Genomic DNA, 20888 nt, shown 5'->3' with positions numbered 1-20888 from the left:
AAACTTTTTTATGGTGTTTTCCATTTACCATTTAACAGTATTTCTGCATTTCTTTGAAAGATTAGCAAACTGCTGCCCAAATGTAGTAAAAAATAATTTAGATTTTTTTTTTTTTTTTTTTTTTTTGAATGCAAAGGTTAAAGTTGCGTCTTTAATTCGCCAGTGCTGAATTTGGGCTAGTCAATAGTTTATAGAGTTCCTGCTCTTTTAAAGGCCTCCATAGTGAGCTATTGAAAATGTTGAAAAAGGGAATTCTGTTATATAAAGGGTCAGGGTCACGCCAAGGGCGAAAAATATATCAAAACCATAAAATAGTTTAATTGTATATAGGAAATAAGCTTGTCATCTGTTCTGCTTTTAACGTACGGTTTCCATGTTGAGGCTTTTGTTCCGCCATTGAAAGTTTTTTTTATTTTAAAACCACTTCCTTCTAGATAAGATACTTGTTTCGTAAAGAAATGAAAGCAACCCACAGAGAGCAGAAGCACAGTGTATCCGACACATGGCTGAAGCGGTGCACCTGCTTGTGAAGGATTTATCGCAACCGCTGTAAGCGCATCTACTGGAGCGATCGCATCTCCCGTTCTCCGCAGTGTAAACGGCTTGGGATGGCCGCCCTTTCTCTGTGTATCGTTCTGTGTGTGCTGTTGGTGGCTGCAGCGTTTGGGCCGGTGCCAAGGATCAAGTGGGAGCATAAAGGTAAAGTCTGGTCTCCGCTAGGATTACTTGGACAAACTTTAAGTCACATGCTCGGTTAATTTCCCTGTGATGTGACACGTCTTAAAGGTATTATTTTTACTGTGCCTCACAGCTGTCCTTGTAACTCTTAAGCGTAATTAGCTTTGAGCTTCTATGCTCAGCTAGCTTACTTCTTTTTCCATTAACCTGTTCCTGTTCTCTGAAGGGGAAACGCTGCATGTCTTAACATGGCTTTTTTTTTTTTTTTTTTAATGCTTACGACTGTGTGTCTGAGTATCTAGATTTAAAAAAAAAATAGAAATAGCGTTGAGTTTTAACCCATTGAATTTTAAAATATTACATCACGTTTTATTTTACCTCTCTCAATATGGTATATGTGGAAATAGTTGTGCCACTTATCAATACTCTTCTATCTTTTTGTTTCATGTTTTTCATTATATATATTTTTTTATATATATTTTTATATATATATATATATATATATATATATATATATATATATATATATATATATATATATATATATATATATATATATATATATATATATATATATATATATATATATATATATATATATATATATATATATATATATATATATATATATATATATATATATATATATATATATATATATATTTTTTTTTTTTTTTTTTTTTTTTTCCCCCACACAAAATATTTTGCCGTTGTTATTGCTTTTGGTTACTGTTTGGATGGAATAATCCTAATTTCTTTTCACCAGATGTTCATTTAACACATTTTCACATGGACGGCATTTTCAACTATTCTACTTTATTGCTGAGCGAAGATGAGGATGTCCTGTATATTGGCGCAAGGGAAGTTGTCTTTGCTGTCAATTCCCTCCGTATCGCTGAGAAGATGCAGGAGGTAGGGAATACATATATATACTTTTACTTTGTGTGTTTGTATGAACATCAGTTTTTCAGGAGGATTTCCAAAGATTCCCTCAGAAATTCCTTGTCAATATTATATATATATCAGATATACATCAGATCAAAAGTTTGTCAATGTTAAAATATTCATTATAATATGATTTGAGTCACACTCCTTACTTATCCTCTGGGGGCTCCAATTATCTCTTTATAGTTGAAGCATGGCTGATACATAATCCTTAAGTAAGAGATGAAACTTGTGAAACTTTTTTGGTGTTTGGTTTAATTTTATCCAATTTGTATTTTAAGAAAATTTGTATTAATAGTTTGTGGAGTATTTTGTATTTTTAGTGAAATGGTTTATCAAATATTAGTTGCATGAGTACCAGGAAAGGAAAGGATTTTTTTTTTTTTTTTGCCTTTTTCTGTTAATCTGTTTAAATAAAAAATGTTTTTATGGGTTGTTACATTATTCTGAATGCTGCTAAGAAATATTAGTAGGCCATTTTTGGTTACAATTCTAGGTCACCCAACAATTGACTTGTGGTTCGACTTTGTGGGTTTAACAATTTGCATCTCACTAAGATTATTTTTTCTTCTCATTTTCTCTTCAGGTTTACTGGAAAGTCACGGAAGAAAAGAGTAATGAGTGTGCTCGGAAGGGCAAATCCAGACAGGTATTGACGTAATTTTTTGAGCATTGTTACTGCTCCTACTGAACACCTAGCGCTGGCTTCAAATCAGGTCAAGTTACCCGTACTCATAGCAGTTATGTACAAAAAAAAAAAGATTCTATTGGCAAGGTTCCAGGAATGGTTTTATTACAATCCAGCTGATTGGACCATGATTGCTGTGGTTATAAGATTACTTTTTTAACTTTACTCCGGAACCACTTTTTATACGTAACCTTTTTTTCAGTGGGCTTTTGTGCCCCTGAAAATAAGTATATTTTACCTGCTGACATGTCTATACATTCTGGAGCGGTTTGTTTTAAAGATAAAGGGTGCAAACACCACCCATATATTGATAAACTCTCCCGTTCCTTCATGCTGCTAGGATGATGTACTAAAGTTGTACTCTGCCCTTTCATCAGCAATAAATAGAAATAATAGCGTAAGGAATGATTTGTTTTGAGTAAACCCTAGAACATTATTTAAGCTACCAGTCTGGGTTTGACCTTTTTATTGATTATAAATTCTCATTTTTTTGAAGAGACCTGTGTTAAAACGTTAAACGTATTTTTGTGAAGCATTTATATACAACTGTAAAGTATTTTCTGATGAATGCTTCTTTTTATTACGACAGACTGAATGCTTGAACTACATTCGAGTGCTGCAGCCGTCCAGTGACAAGGCGCTGTATGTATGCGGAACCAATGCCTTTCAGCCCACCTGTGACCTGCTGGTTAGTTATCTTCTTAAAGTTTCTCTTATTTGTAAAGTAGTTATGGTTTACATGGCTTAACACCCCAGGCGTTCCCAGATGTACAACTGTAATTCAAATTGTATTCTTGATTTTCAGCTTGGGGCTGTTGAAGGATACATATGTTTACAAGGTTACTCACAGGCCTTTTCTGTGGTGTCCTTCAGCTGTCACCTTTCTGACCAGGGAGATGCTCCATTAAGGCTGTCAGGGAGACACAACATTATGTTATAGAAATATGCTTCATTATTGATTATTTTGTTTGTTATTAGTCAGTCGGCACACAAGCATATTTGTCCTACAAGGCGATTCTCTTCAGTATTGGAAAAGGAAGCAGCTATTATGATGTGGGTGTTTATTTCTACTGGGGTCCTTTTATTCATTGCTGCGTTGAAGTAATGTCACAAAAAAGTGTTCCCTGTTTAATTTTAACGTGTAATTTATATTTAATTATCTCCTTTTGCAAAATACTTTAATTTATGCACTTGCTTGGATGCTGGCATTTTGGGATATTTAGGGCCATTAACGCACAGCATGACCACACAGCCCTGCCACCTCACCCTGTGTCTCTGGGTAGCGGATAGTAAGTAGAGGGGGTCAAAATTAAAAGAATGAAGGCGGCACTGGAGATTTTAAAGATCAGAGGCACTAGATAACCAGAAATCTTCTACCGCTACCCTAAAAATCTGGATGACTTTTCATATCGTTCTGTCATTCGGCATGCTGCAAATAGCAGGTCCCAGTGAACAGTTAGGATTGTAAAAAGCAGCATCCTGGGACTAAACATCTATCCTTTATTGTAAATGTATCTATCATATATTTGACAACAAAGAATAGGTATACTTTGAAAACATATATTAATGAAATTAGTAGCAAATTAAGTCAGGTTGCTGGGGATATCCCTTTAGGGACTCTGTCTGGTTTACTTACCACATTCTTCATTTTTCTAGGAACTGAGTAGTTTCCAGTTCATGGGTAAGAATGAAGACGGCAAAGGAAGATGCCCCTTTGATCCAGCCCAAAGTTATACATCTGTGATGGTTGGTAAGTTGACTTCTCTTGCTACCTGGATTTTATTTTTTTGTACCGTAATAGCATGTAACGGCATAACTTAAAAAACAGAAATGTACAGGTTAGCACTGCATCTCTGTGCAAATACACATTAATGGAGGGGTTTTATTGCCGTGTTTTCCACCAAATGACTCTATAGAACCCTAGAATTAATTGTCGCTACTAAAATAGACTTGTATCGGTTATGTTTAATAATTAGTAATGGCTTAAATTTTCTAAATGTCTAATCATAGATATCTTAGATATCTTTTTGAAGATGACATCTTCTCATGGACCAGTGTTATAGCCATTTTTCTTATCACCATAGTAACCAGTAGCATGTTCCTTTTGATTGGATATTTCTGTTGGTTGCACACACGTTTTTATAAATTCTACTACACGCTTTAGATAATGGGGCCTTAAGTGTAAAATGTCATACAGCTGCAGTTTGTGTCTGAAGGTTTGGCAAATAACCTCAATATAAAGGAATCTGTTAAAGTAAGCTTTACTGCGCGGTTTTGGATACCACCACAGAATAACTAATTACTTTTACGTTGTAATTTAAAATCGCTTGTGTCATCATGAACAAAATGTAATTTTAACATAACGACTCTGCATTCCGCTGGCTAATTACTTTACTAACAAAATGCTGTGCGTTGCTCGTCGGTGATTGTTACTGTTTTGTAAGTACAGCTCCCTTTTATTTTGAGATTTTTTTGTGAGCCCGTCAAACGCATACGTTAATGAAAAGTTTGACGAGTGGTCTTGAGCCGCATGAGATGGTGTAATAAGCAGGGACAATCCCTTGGTTACTACGGTAACACGACCACTTTGAAAACTGCAGTACAATGACGTTTTGTACACATGGTTGCTGAGCGGTCAGTATTTAACCGGCTTGACCGCTATATAATAAAGGCAAGCTGGTTGCCGTTGGGTACTCTGGCTTCATAGAGAGACCATTTTTGTTTCCAGGGAGAAGGGCTGTATTATGATGGCCAGATCTCCCCTCTGACAGCAGGAGCTGACATAGCTGGCTCATAACCGATAGATGGTATGGAATAGCTCTTTCATGCAACAGGATAACAAGGGAACGCAGGGAGCGAGCAGCCTCCCCTCTGTCGCTTTACTGGATAGAGTATAGTGAATACATTGTAACTAACCCAGCACAGCTAAGCACTCATGCCTTTTCGTCTTATGCGACCACATTTGTAAGTACCCGTAAAATATTGGGTATAATACACACCTGTGTGTAATACGCAGGTATAACTTTACGCTCAATTTGAACTTGTAGGCACCCATCTGATTAGGTCACTGAATGATGATCACTGATTTAGAAATGGTTTAAACAAATGTGGGTTAATTTAACCCAAATGACCTTTTTGTAATATTTGTCCGGGTGCCAGTGTAAAAGCTTCCCTGCTAGTACCTGATGTTTCATTTGGATATATTTGAATATTGTGTTCAATTGTGATGCTTTTGAGATAATTTTGAATCTTCTTTTATTAAGATGGCGAACTTTACTCTGCAACCTCCTACACCTTTTTGGGTAGCGAGCCAATTATTTTTAAACACTCCCAGCAAAGTCAGTTGAGAACAGAATATGCTGTACCTTGGCTTAATGGTAAGTAGTTCAGATTTAATTCATCTAATAAGGTATAATTACAGTATTTGAGAAATATGTATTTGACTTTATTTAATTGTCAGAAAATATCAAATATGCTGATTACTGCCGTTTATATTACCCACTCAATACATCAATACATGGAAGGCATATATATATATGTGTATATATGTGTATATATATGTGTATATATGTGTGTATATATATGTGTATATATGTGTGTATATATATGTATATATATGTGTGTATATATATGTATATATATGTGTATATATATATGTATATATATGTGTATATATATATGTATATATATGTGTATATATATATATATATATATGTGTATATATATATATATGTATATGTAATATATGCCATCCGCATCACCAATAAATTCTTGGTAAAAAAATGAATGTATAAATAGTGTATCCTCTTCTTTCAGAACCCAGCTTTGTGTATGCAGATGTTATCAGAGCGCCTCAAAACAACCCAGATGGAGAGGATGATAAAGTTTATTTCTTCTTCACTGAAGTATCTGTGGAATTTGACTTTCTAAGCAAGCTTCTGATACCAAGGATAGCAAGAGTGTGCAAGGTGGGCCTTGGGTCATTGCAACATTTTTTACATGCCAGACCTAGTGGTAAAGAATTTGCTTACATTGCATGTAACAGATCCTCCATCATATATAAAATCTCCCACTAATTGATGAATGGTATGACACCATAAATAACATTTTATCAAAGCCATAGATTATTTTATTTGAGTTTTCTCTGGCCATGATTTTGTATTCCTTCAGTACTGTTATGTCCAATATAAGGGTTTAGCAAATAATGCATTTTTTTTGTATTTTATTTATCATGCACAAGCAGGGTTTCATAACTTCCAGCAACACATTCACTTGTCTTACAGTGGTTTATATCCTCTGGCAAGGACCGAGATAAATGTTTAGGGAGGATTAAGATAGATATCCACACTGTGGCAATGCCCAGAAAATATATCCATATTTTCTCAAGAGGATAAATGCAGCTTACTACACCCCACAAGCAATGCCTGGGAATTCTTGATGGCATACATCTGACTTCTAAACATAATATATGATATATATTGATATTTAGTTTTCTCATGGGGCAATGCAATCATTTCCAGCCCAAAAACGGCTTCCTTTATATATTAGCTTTCTTTCTGCAGTGTAGGTGTCAGTATATGTGTGTGTAAGTATGTATGTGTATTCTTTACATGTGCTGCTATGTTACTTTGGATTCAGAAGTGATAATTCTAGTATGTTTATTAGTAAACTAGTTTTCAAGTACAAACTAATATGGTTTCCTTCTTAGTTAAAGGGCAGTCTCACAGGGAGATATAGATAGATTAGGACAAATAATAGTAACTATCTTTACTCAATGTCCTGGGCTAAATCTCCCAATAGATCACAATTAGCATTGTATAGACATTCCAAGGGCAGTATTTGCATCACTGTGCATAAAGTATAGTTAATAAACCACATTTTGTTACCACCACTTACTGCTAACTATACGCAAAAAAAAGGTATATGTGACTCTCCCATAGAGCACTACGAGAATAAGTACCCTTGCGCTGGTGTAGTAACTGCAACAGTTCAAGGGCAACACGATTTAACGCTTCATTTAAATATATTTGTAAGAAATTTCCTTGGCTGGCCCTGCTGTGCAATTGTCGTACACACTGATAAAACTTCACCATGTCTAAAATAAATGTAAACAAAAAAAAAGGAAAAAATAGAGAAGCACCTGCAAGAAGAAAATTATCATTCTATGCTCGTTTTCAAAAATCTCTCCAGCCTAATGTAGCATGTAGTAAGTTGGTATTTATGGCCGAGAGAGATACTGTGTATTGCTTAATGACTATTGGTGAACTGGCCCACAGCCAGCCAGCCGTCAGTCAGTGCGGGGCGATGGCAGATATTGGCCTAACGCTAGAAACGCATAATGAAACGGATCTAATTCTGGCCTTTAAGCCACATTGGCCTAAGACTTTTTTTCATCCTATTCTAAATCTGGCCGTGAACATATGTTCATCGTTGTTACTTAAAAACTATCCTCCCATGCAAAATATGAGTGCTCCTACTTCGCATATCTCCTTTAAGTGTTATAGGATTCTTTAGAGGGCTGTTTTTTTGTCTTAACTGGTGATGACAGGTGGAAATTCATTCTGAGCTGTCATCACTCAAATGAAAAAATTAGCCCAGCTGCCGACTTCTATCACTCTCACTGCATTTAGAAAAGAATGGCTATGCAGCCTGTCACGGATGGTGACTTTTCTGAATATATATATTTTTTAAATCTTTGTAAGTATGCCCTATAGCTGTGAAAAAAACCTGTGTTCTGCTTGACTAGAGCTCTTTTGGCAGAACATCAAGCAAAACAATATTACGGGGACAAAATGTGTGCCCCCCCCACACACTCCAAACAAGTATTGGGCAATTACCAGGCTGAAAGGTATAAAAAAAAAAATAAAAAAAATACACTTTTAGATACTGGAATTTTGTGTCTGTAAAACTGTACAGATACCACTTCTGTTTTGTAACTACATTATTGTCTTTGTAAAAGGTGCTTACTAGCCAGAAAACAATAGGATTTAAATATACATATCCATGTATCAGTTCGCTAATAAAAATCATATGTCGGGTGTGCTGTGTTGAAGCACTTGTCAATGCCAGCGACAAGTGTCAATTTTCAGTAGTAATACTCCCGCAAAAGCCTTCCCAACTCAACATCATTAATTTCCACTGTGTTTATATGGAAAGATAACCCTATCTTGTGGCTATGAACCGTTAGTATAAAATGTTTAAGTACTCCATCCAAAAGATAAGACTTCCAACATGGAGGTATGTGCAGCAGTATTTACTTAGGTGCTTACATTGCCTGCATTTGTAACACAAAAATTGCTGACACCCATTGCCTCCTAATTAACCTCCAAAGCATTCAGTTTCTTTTATTGGTACTGAAGTCAATGTGCCACTGAATGAAGTACCAACATTATTATTATTATTATTGTTTTATATAGTGCCATCAAATTCCATAGCGCTATACAATACACGCACACAGAAAAGGGTGAACCAAATGAGGAAGCTCCTAATTCATCAGAACAATGTAAAGGACTAGGAATGCAGAGGGCAGTCACATTTTAAAGCAGCCATTGAGGCCCTCAAATGTCATTATGATAGTATATAATATAATTGTTTTTGTGGGTATTCCATATAGAATTATGTGCTAGAGACTTTAAGTGTGTCTAAACCTTCTGCAAACAATAAGCAGGAATTCTGCTGATCTAGGAAGACCTATAATTGCCAATGTGCCCACCGGTGTTTCCATTTCAGAAAGTATCTCCTTCATCAGCATCTTACTACGTGATTTACTAATGCTTTCTCCTTATTTTTGCTTCTTTTCATTGCAGGGTGACCAGGGAGGATTGAGGACATTACAGAAGAAATGGACCACGTTTCTCAAAGCCAAGCTCATCTGCCACTCGCCAGAAAATAATTTCATTTTCAATGTGATTAATGACGTTTTCATCCTGAAATCTCCAAATTTAAGAGAGCAAGTCATCTATGGAGTCTTTACCTCTCATTTGTAAGTGTTTTGTGATCAGCTTATCAGAAACGTGCTTGAAGTAGACCTGTCCTTTCCCTAAAGTCTAGATGCAAATGAAATGTAAATTTCCCCATCATGTTTATTCAGCTCAAAGATCATTCAGTGTAATTCTGCTGTCCATGTCTTGTTTTTTTTTTCTTTCTTTTGTCACGCCTCAGGCATTAGGGATAACTGATTTGCTTTTAAGTTGCAGTGATTTATATATTTTCAAGCTAGAGCGCTACTGAACCTTGTACATGGCACTTGGTGATCCAGATGTAACTTGTATTATATGTAATGAAGAAAGCACTAAGTTCGTGATTTAACACACTTGTCATGTTCCTCTCGTTAAAGAAATAACGTTGGCCTGTCAGCTGTGTGTGCATACAATGTCTCCACCGTGGAAGATGTCTTTGCAAAAGGGAAGTACATGCAGAGTGCTACTGTAGAGCAATCGCATACAAAGTGGGTGAGGTTTAATGGAGAAGTTCCCAAGCCGCGGCCAGGAGCTGTAAGTGTTTGGTTTTTTTTTTGTTTTTTTTTTTTTTACAAGTGAACCTTGCTCATGAGTTGTAACGCTTTTATGCTTTAATAGCTGCAATTTACTGTGAGTCATTGTCTGTTGACTGTCTGGAGCAAAGGGACATATTTGTAGCTTTTTAAACGTAGCTCAATCACGTGTGGACCCAGCCCGTAGTGTTGCAGACAAACCTAGGTCCTTGGTAACTAGGTAACATCATACATTGATAAATAAACTTAACAAAAATACTGGGGTTTGTGTGTGTTACATTTTTGCAACCTTTAAGTGAATGGTTGATTAAAAAGACAAAATATGAACCAGATGAGTTTTTTACTTATGCTCACCTTTTCTTTAATAATAATAATGCCCCGGTATAGGTGACTCCGTGTGTTTTTGTGCTGTATATAATTATTCAGCGTGAACAAATTTCCTTCATCTGCAGACCTGTAGATTGCCATTTTTAGACAGTTATGTGATATTTCTGGTGACCACACTGAGCTGATTCTTTGACGGTGCTAATTAATCCCTGCTTATAAAGTCCTCAAGAAACTTTCGTGAGTCAGAGTGTTCCTCTGACACATGCTATTGTTTTGCATAAGGGGGAGGATAATGGGACAGGGTATTTGTCTAGTAGATTAGGCTAAAATAACAGATCTAAGAATGCATACAAATAGTTAATATGCTGCTATCAAAGTGTTATATTGGGTGAAAACATGAAAAAAAATGAAACTAGTAAAAAAAAAAAAAATTAAGGGACATTCTGCTTCAAAAGGAAAATAAACTTTCAATGCAAAACTCATATAGCTACTGATTGTTACAGCTTGCTTGGCTTTCAAAAGACCTTCCTAACCATTATCCTCTTCGCTATATGCCATTTATAGTATCCATAGTCTCCAACGGTCTAGAAGTAAAAGGTTGAAAACATGTTTGCATGTTCCTTTCCCTTCATTGAGGCAATTCTTATAATAATAATTAGTATAATAATTTTTAACAGTATTTTTATTTGCTTGGCATTTGTAAGTTAAAAGGAACATTTATGTATTTATACGAAATACGATAATTACAACATCTACTGTGTTATGATACAAAATTGTATTTATGTTTAAGAGAAGCATTGCGTCTTTTGATCCACACACTAGCGATGGGTTAAAATGGTTCTGAATTTACATATGTGTATTTCTGATTGGCAGTGCATCAACAATGAAGCCAGAGCAATGAATTACACCAGCTCCCTTAACCTCCCTGACAAGACGTTACAGTTTGTTAAGGATCACCCTCTGATAGATGACTCTGTGACTCCAATGGGCAATAAACCCAAACTTGTGCTCCAGAATGTTGTTTTAACACAGATTGTGGTGGACCGGGTCACTGCCTTGGATGGAAGTATCTATGATGTCATGTTTCTAAGTACAGGTACAATAGAACGTCTACTTCTTATTTTTATCAATGGCTTTCTCTACTGTCTCTTGCTTCCCATATGAATTGTACCTTAAATATTAATTATTGGAAGTGTGTCTTGGTAAGAAACCCAGAACTTGCTTCTTTTCATTGTAACACCAGGCGTGGCTATGTATATTTTTATTTATTAAGCTCTAGATATACTTGGGGCTTTACAGTACAATAAAGGGGAGTAGTAATAGGGATATTTTAATTGATGTACAATGGGTATAAGCAGATTAGGAAAGGAGGTCCCTGTTTCATAGAGCTTGCAGTCGAAGGATGGTGTGGTGTTTGTACTGATTGGAATGACCCTAGAAATAAAATAAAGTCCTGGATATACCAAACCACAAGAAAAATGCAAACAATCTAATATAAAAAAAACCTTTCACTCTCTTAATCTATATTTTTTTGTGTCTTTCTGTTTGTAGATAATGGCATGTTGCATAAAGCTGTCAATCAGGACTCTGAGATGCGAATAATTGAGGAAATTGTGTTATTTCCCAATCACGAGCCAGTCCAGACCTTACTGCTATCCAGCAAGCAGGTAAATAACACTATCAGTTGCAATAATTGCCCCACATCACCAATGGTAGCTAAGTTGTGGTGCTGGATAGAATTGAACAATAGGGTGGCAAGACAATGCATAGAGCTTACACAGTGGCAGCTTGTAGGTGAAAACATGCCATTACATTAAAGTTTGAAAACTTCTTGTACCAGGCATGTCTTTTGAGATATACCTAGGTTTCTAACCTGCCTTTTCAGAGTTGATCAGCTGGAGATGTGCTGTGATGTTGTCATGGTGGTCTTCAGCAATTAGACTCCTGTTTCCACACAATGATTAGAGAAGATCTCTTATCTAGATTCCTGCTATCTAGCTGAAAGGAGTCGCTTGCAAAAGTTCAGTGTTCGTCAACGGCAGCGTCGGCATCTGCAAACAGACGGTTCCAGCGACGTAGAGAAATCTAAACATTATAGTTTTGTGTGTATAATATATATATATATATATATATATAATGTGTGTATATGTATATGTCTTGGTTTGATGTAACTTTTTTCCTTCCCATTAAGGACAAGCACTATATATATGCCGGATCCAATGTGGGAGTGGTACAATCCCCTGTTGCGTTCTGTGAAAAGTTTACAACTTGCGCGGAGTGTGTCTTGACAAGAGATCCTTACTGTGCTTGGCACCCGTTGAAAAGCTCTTGCGTTAACATCCTACAGGAGAACAACACTGACAGGTAAATAACTTATATAAGACTCCCACCAGCTTACCAAAATACTCCTTAGTATTTGATAATCTGATACAGACTGGTACTGCACCCTTGTAGTGAACTGATTAAAGTCTACAATTTTTTTTTTTTGTTGAGCATTCATAGGGTATTAATCCCACTCACCGGCTTGAAATGGAGGCATCCACGGTATAAATTTACACCAAAGTAGGGGGTCTGTTTGTTATCCATAGAGTTGAAATAAAACGTAGTCTCCTACTATTGAGAGCCGAGTCAATCCTGTATTCACCATGCGTCGCCAAGCTCTGGCAAGTTGTCCTGTTTTAAGTCCCCAAGATAAATTCCCCTGAAGTGCGCAATTGTGCTTCCAGTGTGTCTTTCCCCCTTGTGGCAGGATTCATCACTGCACACAACAACAACAACAAAATAGTGGATGATTTCCATTAGTGCAAAGCCTGTCTTGGATATCAACGAGCTTGTGGCTTACTGATGGATTTAGCTTTTTTTGCTATTGAGCAGTTATTTGCCCTGTTTGGGTGAATCCAGTGAGAGTGCCCTGCTAACAAATAACTACGTGCTGACTCATGTATGTTAGTGCGTGCGTTGTGCTTTCTAATGCGGTACCTTTTTTATTTTTAGGGTTTTGATACAAATGCTAAATGGAGATATCTCCCAGTGCCCAGGTAAGCATTATTAACTACTACAAAATATAAATGCTGTTGTGATAGGTAGTCCGCAAACAAAAAACATCAATATACTTTATTCAGTGTTCTGTGAGCTGCTGCTGATTAGGATAGATGGCGTCAAGCACGGAATGGCTCTACGTAGTATCTGTAGCTTAAAGGGTGCCTTGGGGTTTTGAAATGCATGCGATTGGATTGGAAGTGAATAGCCTTGTGCTGAAAGATCTGCTTAGCGTTTGCCTTCCTTAATCCCTTAAAATGAAATGGTATATATATATATATGGGCCTTACATTATCAAACCATGCTTTTTGGTCTACTATGACTCTCCGTGTTAAACTTTGGTTATTTATGGGGGGGGGGGACATTTTTCTTGTGTGTATGTATACAAGATTGTGATGCCACTTTCAATGTGTGCATAATGTCTTAAGTTGCCTTTTGGAGATTGACAAACATTCTAGCAAATACAGCAGATAAATGGGTGTTTAGTATAGTATCACAAAGAATTCTAGATTTGTTTTCTTTTAATGCAGTTAATCTCTATAGTCTTGGTCCATCGTTTTAAGGATGAAAGATGGTCTGGTTGACAATTTCTCAACAAACTCATTAACAAACTGAATAAAAACCACATTTTTATCAACCACTGAAGCTTAGTATTTTGGTATAATTTCTACACATAAATCCTTTAATTTTTTGAAGATATAAAAAGATTGAAAGTAGTGTTTCCTGCCACTGATGTACTGAAACAATGCTAAGAAAATATTTTAGTATTTGAAAATACTGGATCATCTGGCAGCCATTAATAAAAGCTCAATGTCAAATAAGATTGCTGATGTTTAACCCCACTTTTTGTAGATCCTACTGATAAAGGAACCCAGATACACACTGTGAAGCCAGGAAGTATGGTCGAATTGAACTGCTCTCACAAGTCTAAACTGGCCTCTTTGGTTTGGATGTTCAATAATCAAAGCCTGGTCATTAATCCTCCACGATATCACCTCTTGCATAAAGGAGTAATCATCTCTAATGTTACGGAGGTTGACACTGGCACATACCAGTGCTTGTTTCAAGAATCTGTAATGGACACGGTGTATTCCCAGGTAATAGTCAGTCATGTCGTTGAGCTGGAGAAGACCTCACCTCTGTTGTTAAGCACGACACAGCTGATGAGTGTGACAGAAGGTGCTGTAGATATGACAGAGGCCTATACGGTGGCTATGGATATGTCTACCACTGAAGCAACATCAACTACTCGGACCACAGCAACTGCTGCAATAACAAATGCTGTCAGTAAGATGCTAACAACTTCATCAGTATCCCCTTTGACTGAGATTTTGAGCTCTCTTCCTGAGGTTGGGGTTGGAAAGACCTTATACTTGAAAGAAACAAGCGACTGCTCACTCCTCATCTTCCCAGTCGTGTTATTTTTTGTCTTGTTTCTTGGTCTGGTGATGTACAATTGCTACAGGGGTTTTCTGCCAGATCAGTGTCTAAAATATCGCTCCACTTTGCATCCTGGCAATAAAAAACCCCCACCGGACTTTACGGACTGCGAGCAAGGTGTAAATGAGACCCTGGTTAAAAATGAGAACCAATACGGCGATGCACCAAAGACCCTTCGTGACACCGGTTACGAGACCGAGACGGACTGCGGCAACGGAAATATCCCTCATAAAGAAGACGCAGAAAAAACGGAGCAGACTGAAAAGGACAAGCCGTTTGATGTTAAATGTGATTTAAAGTATGCAGACTCAGACGTAGACTGAAAGAGGCCTTTTAAGTTTAAAGACTTATTTAAAAATTAAACCTGCTGAGCCACCATAAAAGGGCAGCCTTTAAATCTGTCAATTTCCTGTGTAGAAAAAAATCCCAAGAAATCCATTGAGTGCCAGAGATACATTCCTTCGTGATGTTCTTCTGTCTTTCAGCGGGTAAACAGTAACCGGTTAAAAAAAAAAAATCCAGTATCTTAATCCAGTATCTCTTGATTTTCCTCAAACATTTTAGAGATTTTCTTTTCACTGTTTGACTTTCTAGTTTTTGTTTTGTTTTGTTTTTTGGTCAAGTTACCATATACTGTTCCTGATGTTATATTTTGATTTTATGTACTTTTTTTTCACCCTTTTACGTTGATACAAATAGTGCAAAGGGCTGATTTAAATGTTTGAACATTTCACCAGTCGTTGCAACCTAACTAATTTGAGTATAATTCCAAATTGGAAATTAACGTTTTATCAGATTGGTAAGGAACTACTAGGCCGTGCCTAAATTTTTTTTTTTTTTTGCTTAGTGTTCATGTTGCAGCACGTAGAACAAAGGCCTAACAATGTAAATAACTTTTTTTGTGTAATTGACTTGTGATTTGGGGGGAGGGGGTCTGGCTTTGTTTGTATTGCTTTCTCAGGGAAATACTGCAAAAAATTCCAATACATTTCATTTTACAGTATACTTTAAAATGGAATCTGTAACTTGCATGGACTACAGATAAAAGGGATTGGAAATGAACGTTTATATGGCTGCATTTCAGAACATATTTAATTAACTGACTATGGACTTCCTTTAAAACATGGAGTATGGACATTTCTCACACACGATGAAGACTCAAAAGCCAAGCCATGCTTCTGATATATATATTTGCACATTTGGGACATGATGACAGCATTTATACTGTACCTGAGGTAGCAAAGAGATTCTATATACACCACACCACGGATCCTTAACTGAGCCACGGATTCTAAACTTCGTATGGGGGGAAAGAGTAAAAACTTTTTTTTCTCTTCTACATGTTACACTGGAACGAAAACACAGAGACTAATAACGGCGTTGGGCAACTGGAATTGTAAAATAATTATCTTTAAGGATATACCATGCTTCTAGTGTGTGCAAAAAAACCCCACCGCTGTAAATGCCTGGAAATAGTTTTATTTTTTTATAAAGAAAAATAGGTGTTAATTTTAAAGAGTCACAATAAAATATTTTATTGTTTTATGAAACCTGTTGGAAACTTTGCGTTCTGTGAATTGTGTGGTATCAAGTGAATCAAATGAGTGTCTCTTAAATCTGTGTAACCCTTTTTTTGTTTCTTTTAAAGTGGATCTGTCCCATTTTACATTTGTTTCGTTAAATTTACGTATCCTTGTTGCGAACAGTCCAATGATTTGGGGTATTTTTAAATAAATATTTGAGGCTATCATACCATAACAGCAGTTACCTGCATTTTATAGTTTTCTTGCCCCTCACTCCTGAACCAATCAGGTGTTAATTGTACCTCAAAGACCACCATAAATAAATACAGAGGAAACCTTTTCAGATCAGTGAGGATCTGGGAAGTTCACAAATCCACTTTAAAATATTTTTATTGGATATCTGTGCACTTTTGTGGATTCCTTTTGTCTTTTATTTTCCTCAGTACTCTTTCTCTCTCTTTCTCTGCCCCTTTCTGTGACACAGCCTCATCTCCCATACCTTTTCCTCCTCCTGCTACTTCATCTCTATCCTCTGTGGGACCTGGCTTTCACCCTTCACTGTCCAGCATGCCGCCTGAAGTCCTATCTAGAGCAGAGCCTGAACCAGTCACTTTACTCCCTCCTTTCCTAAGTGACCAAGGACACTTTGTCAATGTTCATGGAACACTTCACCTGTTCTGCCATGCTACTGGTGAGTATAATATATACATATTTTTGTCCTGAAATCTAAACTATGCATTGATCTTTAGATATGATTTATAGATAGTCGCGTGAAAAAGAAAGTACACCCACAATAATCATCCTTAGGTCTCCAAATTATTGGGTCGAATATAGGCCGCACCCTAAAAGTTAGGTGCTTTTTTTAAAGAAAAACATTTCTGCCCCCTCCCCCGAGATATGCTGCCACTCTGTCCCGAAGATGTGCCCCCCACTGAGATATGCTGCCACTCTGTCCCCAAGATGTTGCCGCGACCTCCCCCCACACGGGGTTTTGCGGGGCCGGTGGGGGACATCTACGCGTAACGCGTATTCAGTTAAAACTGTTAACGTACATCGCGGAGACTTTCACCAGCTGCGGCGGACTTGGACACCCCCCCCCCCCGCGCTTTGCCTCCTGCTGTAAGTGCTGGCAGGGGAGGCTGTCGGAGCGTATCAGAGAGTAGGATGCAGGTCCCCTGCACCGCTGCAGGGATCTATATCCTAGCCCGGTGCCCGGAACTGCATGTCCCGGGCGTCGAGCGCTAGACCCTGAATATAGGCCGCACCCCCACTTTAAAGACTTAAAGTGGGGGAAAAAGGTGTGTCCTATATTCGGGCAAATACGTTATATATACTTTATAAGAATACTGTAAGCAAGATGTAGACAGTTTTGATTTAAGTCGGTGAGATGTCTAACCATGTTAATTATACCTCAGTTCTTGCAGGCGAAGCATGTCCGGGGGTTGGCTTTTCACAGTGCCTAATGAAGTCTATTCACCAGCACCAATCCCCCCAAAAAAAAAGCTGTAAAACCATTACAAAATGCGAGAACAGAATATATATATATATAATATATAATTTTATACACACAAAATAAGGCAACTATATAAAAAATCTAGGCAAAAAATCCACCAATTCTATTAACTATTACATACTTGTTACTTATTTCTAATGGGTGTAGGTTGATGCATTCATTTTCGGATAAAAAAAAAATAAGTATATAGAGATACCTTGGGGGTCTCTATTGTCTTCAGTTATTTTGAAAGGATAAATTATCAGCTAATATGTTTAGAATCGACCTTTATGCCTTTTTGTTTTCTCCTCTCACAAGCTTATGCTGTTGGAATGCCAGAAGTAAGTAAGCATGTGTTTCTAACTTCTTTTTTCTTCTGCTATGAACCTCCTTAGTGCCTTCCTGGCGGGTAGGCTGTCTACAAATTCATGATTGTCGATGTGGATGAATGGACAGTAAAGTCACATAATAAACATAATAAAACCAATATTAAAATACATATGAATGCTCCAACTCACAAGCTATTCACTTTTTGACCAAGGCTAATTTGTACTTGCTAACCCCAAATAGCAATTTTTTAAAGCTCCTGACAAGTAGGATTTAAATATATAAAGGATGTAAGTATAGAATAATTCTAACCCATTATTAAGTATTTATAAGATTAGGAAATACAAAAGGAACATTAAAAAAAAAAAAAGTTTCAGATTCATCTGGAATATTTTGCAAACTTGATTAGAACACCTGACGGTTAGGACAGCTGAGTGGCCCTCCTAAATCCAGTCCTGTTGACTACCAGCGGTTTACTGATAATCCTTTAGGCACTATGCAAAACTTAAAATGCCTGTTGAGGGGACCCCCAAAAAAGCCTGTTGCGATGATGTACAGTAGGCTAAGCCTGAGGATGGCTGCCCCTTTTGCCCAGCATTATATATAGCCCTGAATGAGGAGTAAGATATTAGCGACACATGTTCAATCCTAGAGGACCATTGTTAACACAATAGCATAGAACACTCTGAAAGATGTGATTTATTTTTTTATCGGGCCACCATAGAAAAAGACAGTCTTTATCCGACGCATCAAACTTATACACTATTTCATGATTACTGATTGTGTAATATATATATATATATATATATATATATATATAATATAAAATATACGCACACACACATGAGTATGGGGAGCGGGACTGTTTTCACTTGTAGTTCACGAACATCATTGTGTGGATAGTTTGGGTTTCCATTTGGTATAAAAACTGCTGGTGTCTGCAGGTCCAGAAGATTTACACTTTACGTGGGAAAAGGATGGTATTCAAATGGAGAGCTGCGTCCAAGAGGCTGTACATACAATGGCTGATGGAAATGTTCACATTCTCAGTTGGGTGAGGGACGTTGCAACCAGAGATGCAGAGTATCAATGTACCGTCAAATCCAAGTCTGTGCTGAAGTCCTCAAAGGTTTTTATCAGAGTCACAGGTACATGGAAGAGTTTGGTAACATCTGCTTACTTTGTGTCTTGTTAAGCAACCGCAAGCAATGTTGGTGATTAGAGAAGTCAAAGTGGTACACCGCATTTTCAGTTTAATAACATTAATATAAATAATGTAAATATTGCATTTGACAGTATACATTACCCACAAAGAGAGAATCTGACATCTTAGATAAATCATAATTGAATCCAAAAATACTAAGTGTTCTCTCGGCCCAAACAGGAAGTCTAACAAAAGAAAACTATGTAAACTGGTATTAATGTTTGGGATATCGGGGTCTATTCATCAGTTGGGCTCTTGGCCTTTTATCTAAAATCAAATGTAGTACCTGTGAACATCACAAGATGTTTTCCCTGAAGATTTTATTATTCTGCTGTTTTTATTATAGTTAGAAGCTTTTAAACACAACCATTATTTGTATTTCAACGCGTTATTTTTCTGAATGTAGATGGTGTAAGTCAAGGCTGGTCTAGTGAGCTCAGCAGATGGAAGAGTGCAATTAATGAACACAACAGCGTCATGGAAGGCTGGAAGAAATCCTGGGTACTGATACTCAATTCCAGCATGTGGTGCATTTTTTAATGAATTTGTTTAATGTGAACTAGCTTACTACTTATATAGGGGTCTATATTCAGTATGTTTATATGACAGTGTTATAGTATATAGCATAAATACATTTGGGTTAATCACCAAATCCAAAATAACCTTGAATTATCATCTAATTTATTAACATTTAATTGGCATTTTGAGAGATCCCACTGACAATCAGATGCTGATGTTTGGGGAAATGGTTTGAAGTTTGGGCTGCTGCCAGATCTCCCTGATGTCACAAGGACAGAGTTTATTTTGGGAACTTTTATGAATGAACATTTAAGAATTCTCATTAGTTTAACTATATGTTATGCAGAGCCATACTGGCTCCTCTCATAAGAGGTTTGCTCTTCATGATGCTTTAAGTCATAAGACTTTTTCCCCATGGAGCTTGTCCTTTATCATAAAAAGATGCATTATGCGTGATTGAGCGTGTTCTAAGCTTGTGCTTGTTGCAGACATTTCAAGTCTCAGTCATGGATTTAGCCTTGCCAGTTCCTTGTCAATAACAATTTACATATTTTACTATTCTAGGAAAGTTGTAAGAAGAAAGATGTAAATTAGAAGTCGCCTTACGCATTCACAGGCATCCGTATGAACCAAAAATGGTGAAAAGAGCATGATGAACTTTGGTATTACAACAACTGTTTTTCTTGCAAAGGGGTTCTTGTTCTAAATCCTTTTTAAATAACTTTCTATAATATACCTGTATATATTAGATTTTCCATTAGCATGAAGCTATAACCTGTTTCTTTCTGACGTTCACAGGAGGCACAATTTATGGGGGGGAAAAAACAAATCCTCCTCTTAAGATTTTGTAGATCAATCTCCATTTCCACTTAGATTTACAAATTAACATCACCCAAACATTCTACGGAGACATAAAGGTAATGTCGTACACTGTGTTGGAACACCTGTCGTGTGTAATTCGGATGTAGGATGCGCACTGGTTTAGTCTCTTACAGCACTAACTGTTCTTAGAAATGAACTGTGAATTTAATACAAGAATTCCCACAATAATATTGGTTGACTGGTATATTTTGATTATATTTATTTTTTGTGGACAAACCAATACTGTTTAAAGTGGAATTTTCATTAAAATATTGATTTAAAATATAAAGATTATTCGATGGCTTTCTTGTTTTCATTCCTTTATGTATTAGCAAAACAATATATTCTTGCCC

General features: G+C 36.8%; 1 protein-coding gene across 3 annotated transcripts; it reads left to right on the top strand.

Annotated features, from left to right (window-relative positions):
- The first annotated feature begins 438 nt into the window (after positions 1–438).
- SEMA4D (semaphorin 4D) lies at positions 439–20465 on the top strand. 3 transcript variants are annotated; one of them, XM_053467748.1, is made up of 17 exons: positions 439–699; positions 1445–1590; positions 2210–2272; positions 2901–2999; positions 3968–4061; positions 5575–5688; positions 6128–6279; positions 9118–9293; positions 9648–9804; positions 11004–11226; positions 11682–11797; positions 12322–12494; positions 13125–13168; positions 16617–16823; positions 18896–19099; positions 19562–19656; positions 20239–20465. In XM_053467748.1, the coding sequence occupies exons 1-17, from the start codon at positions 609–611 to the stop codon at positions 20266–20268; spliced, it is 2184 nt and encodes a 727-aa protein (XP_053323723.1). In that variant the 5' UTR covers positions 439–608; the 3' UTR covers positions 20269–20465. The 3 variants fall into 3 exon arrangements, with proteins under 3 accessions (XP_053323723.1, XP_053323715.1, XP_053323707.1); XM_053467740.1 differs by lacking the exon at positions 20239–20465 and adding an exon at positions 19735–19780 and having other exon boundaries at positions 19562–19702; XM_053467732.1 differs by lacking the exons at positions 16617–16823; positions 18896–19099; positions 19562–19656; positions 20239–20465 and adding an exon at positions 14022–15093.
- The last annotated feature ends 423 nt before the right edge of the window (positions 20466–20888 follow it).

The sequence above is a fragment of the Spea bombifrons genome, chromosome 1, assembly GCF_027358695.1.
Source record: "Spea bombifrons isolate aSpeBom1 chromosome 1, aSpeBom1.2.pri, whole genome shotgun sequence".
In the NCBI taxonomy this organism is placed as follows: Eukaryota; Metazoa; Chordata; class Amphibia; order Anura; family Pelobatidae; genus Spea; species Spea bombifrons.
This window is presented reverse-complemented; position numbering and strand designations above follow the sequence as displayed.